General features: G+C 38.8%; 1 protein-coding gene across 1 annotated transcript; it reads left to right on the plus strand.

The window, feature by feature from the left end:
* Positions 1-211: 211 nt before the first annotated feature.
* Positions 212-1,385, plus strand: LOC111655981 (18S rRNA (guanine-N(7))-methyltransferase-like). Its single transcript, XM_023407567.2, has 3 exons — positions 212-448; positions 936-1,018; positions 1,216-1,385. Exons 1-3 carry the CDS (start codon positions 360-362, stop codon positions 1,314-1,316), a joined length of 273 nt encoding a protein of 90 aa, XP_023263335.1. The 5' UTR covers positions 212-359; the 3' UTR covers positions 1,317-1,385.
* Positions 1,386-1,419: the final 34 nt, after the last annotated feature.

Genomic DNA, 1,419 nt, shown 5'->3' on the forward strand with positions numbered 1-1,419 from the left:
TGTGGGATCTTGTGATGGACATGTCATCATTTTCTAACATTTTCATGCTTAAGAGTTAAAAATTAACAATGATTAATTGAGAAAAATATCCAAAGAGTGACTGATAATGAAACCAATCATTAGTTGTAGCTCTCAATCAATATGTTGTTTCTTTAGTGTTGTGCAGCTTGAGTATTTTGTACTGGACTGTCAGTAACCAGCTGCAGTATTCCCTGTGTCATTCTGCAGACTTGCTGTGGAGCTTGCAGAGAGATTACTAAATCCAACACCAGATCTGACAGTTTGCAACGTGTAAAGGTTTAATTTCATGTGAGAATGTCTTTACATTTTAAACGATTTTGTTGTCTCACAGCTCTCGGATGATTGAGATCCAGACCCAGATGTCAGAGAGAGCTGTCGAGCTTTTGAACCTGCCGGAGGGACAGCCATGCTTCCTGCTAGACGTGGGGTGAGTGACACTGACTATGTTTAATAGTGACGGCGCTATTAATCTGATTAAGACAAATTTCCATGCTAATACAAATTTTTCTATTCAGATGAACATAAATAAGATCTCAGAGTAAACATAATCTTACCCCGTGTAAAGCTGTGGTTAACACACACCATTCTGTTTCTACGTCAATAGTTGTAAAAATAACTTCTCTAAATACAGTGGTTTTCCACATACCATGACGGTAGCAACATGACAGAAAGATGGAGTTGTAGGTTGTCTGATGTAATGACACTACAGTGAAGTGGTGGTTTTTCTACAGTCTGAAAAGGTGACTATGAAAAAACTATGTTTGAAGTGATGACAGTTAACATCTGGTGGTGGTTGAGAACCTCTTCATCTGAATGTCACCAGTGTGATATTTTGTTATTCTAAGTTTTAACATAAGACCTTGTAAGATCCAGAATTACACAGTGACCTTGTATGTGTTTCCTCTGTCTCTCAGGTGTGGCTCTGGTCTCAGTGGAGACTACCTGTCAGAGGAGGGACACTACTGGGTAGGAGTCGACATCAGCAACGCAATGCTGGGTTAGTCTGACACTGTTACATTTAACCAAACAAAATGCAGAATATAAATGTGATTAAAGCAGAGATTTCTGTCTTATCACTCGCAAAATAAGAATAGTTTCTCATGTATTTTTTTAGGGTTTGTTTGTGTAATTTATAAATTCAGTTTAAAAGGCGATCTGAAACACTGATCAAATGTAATTGTCTTCCTGTGACAGATGTTGCACTGGACAGAGAAGTAGAAGGAGACCTTTTACTGGGGGACATGGGTCAGGGGATGCCTTTCCGACCCGGCACCTTTGACGGTTGCATAAGGTGAAAAACGAGAGCGTCCTTGTGTTTAAACAAAAAGAAGAAAGAAAGAAAAAACATTTTCCCTGGATTAATTTCTGACTCGGTTTTTCATTTATGTGTTATTCCCC

This window comes from Seriola lalandi, unplaced genomic scaffold (genome assembly GCF_002814215.2).
Source record: "Seriola lalandi dorsalis isolate HSWRI2012SDOR001 ecotype SW California unplaced genomic scaffold, Sedor1 jcf7180001975886, whole genome shotgun sequence".
Lineage (NCBI taxonomy): Eukaryota > Metazoa > Chordata > Actinopteri > Carangiformes > Carangidae > Seriola > Seriola lalandi.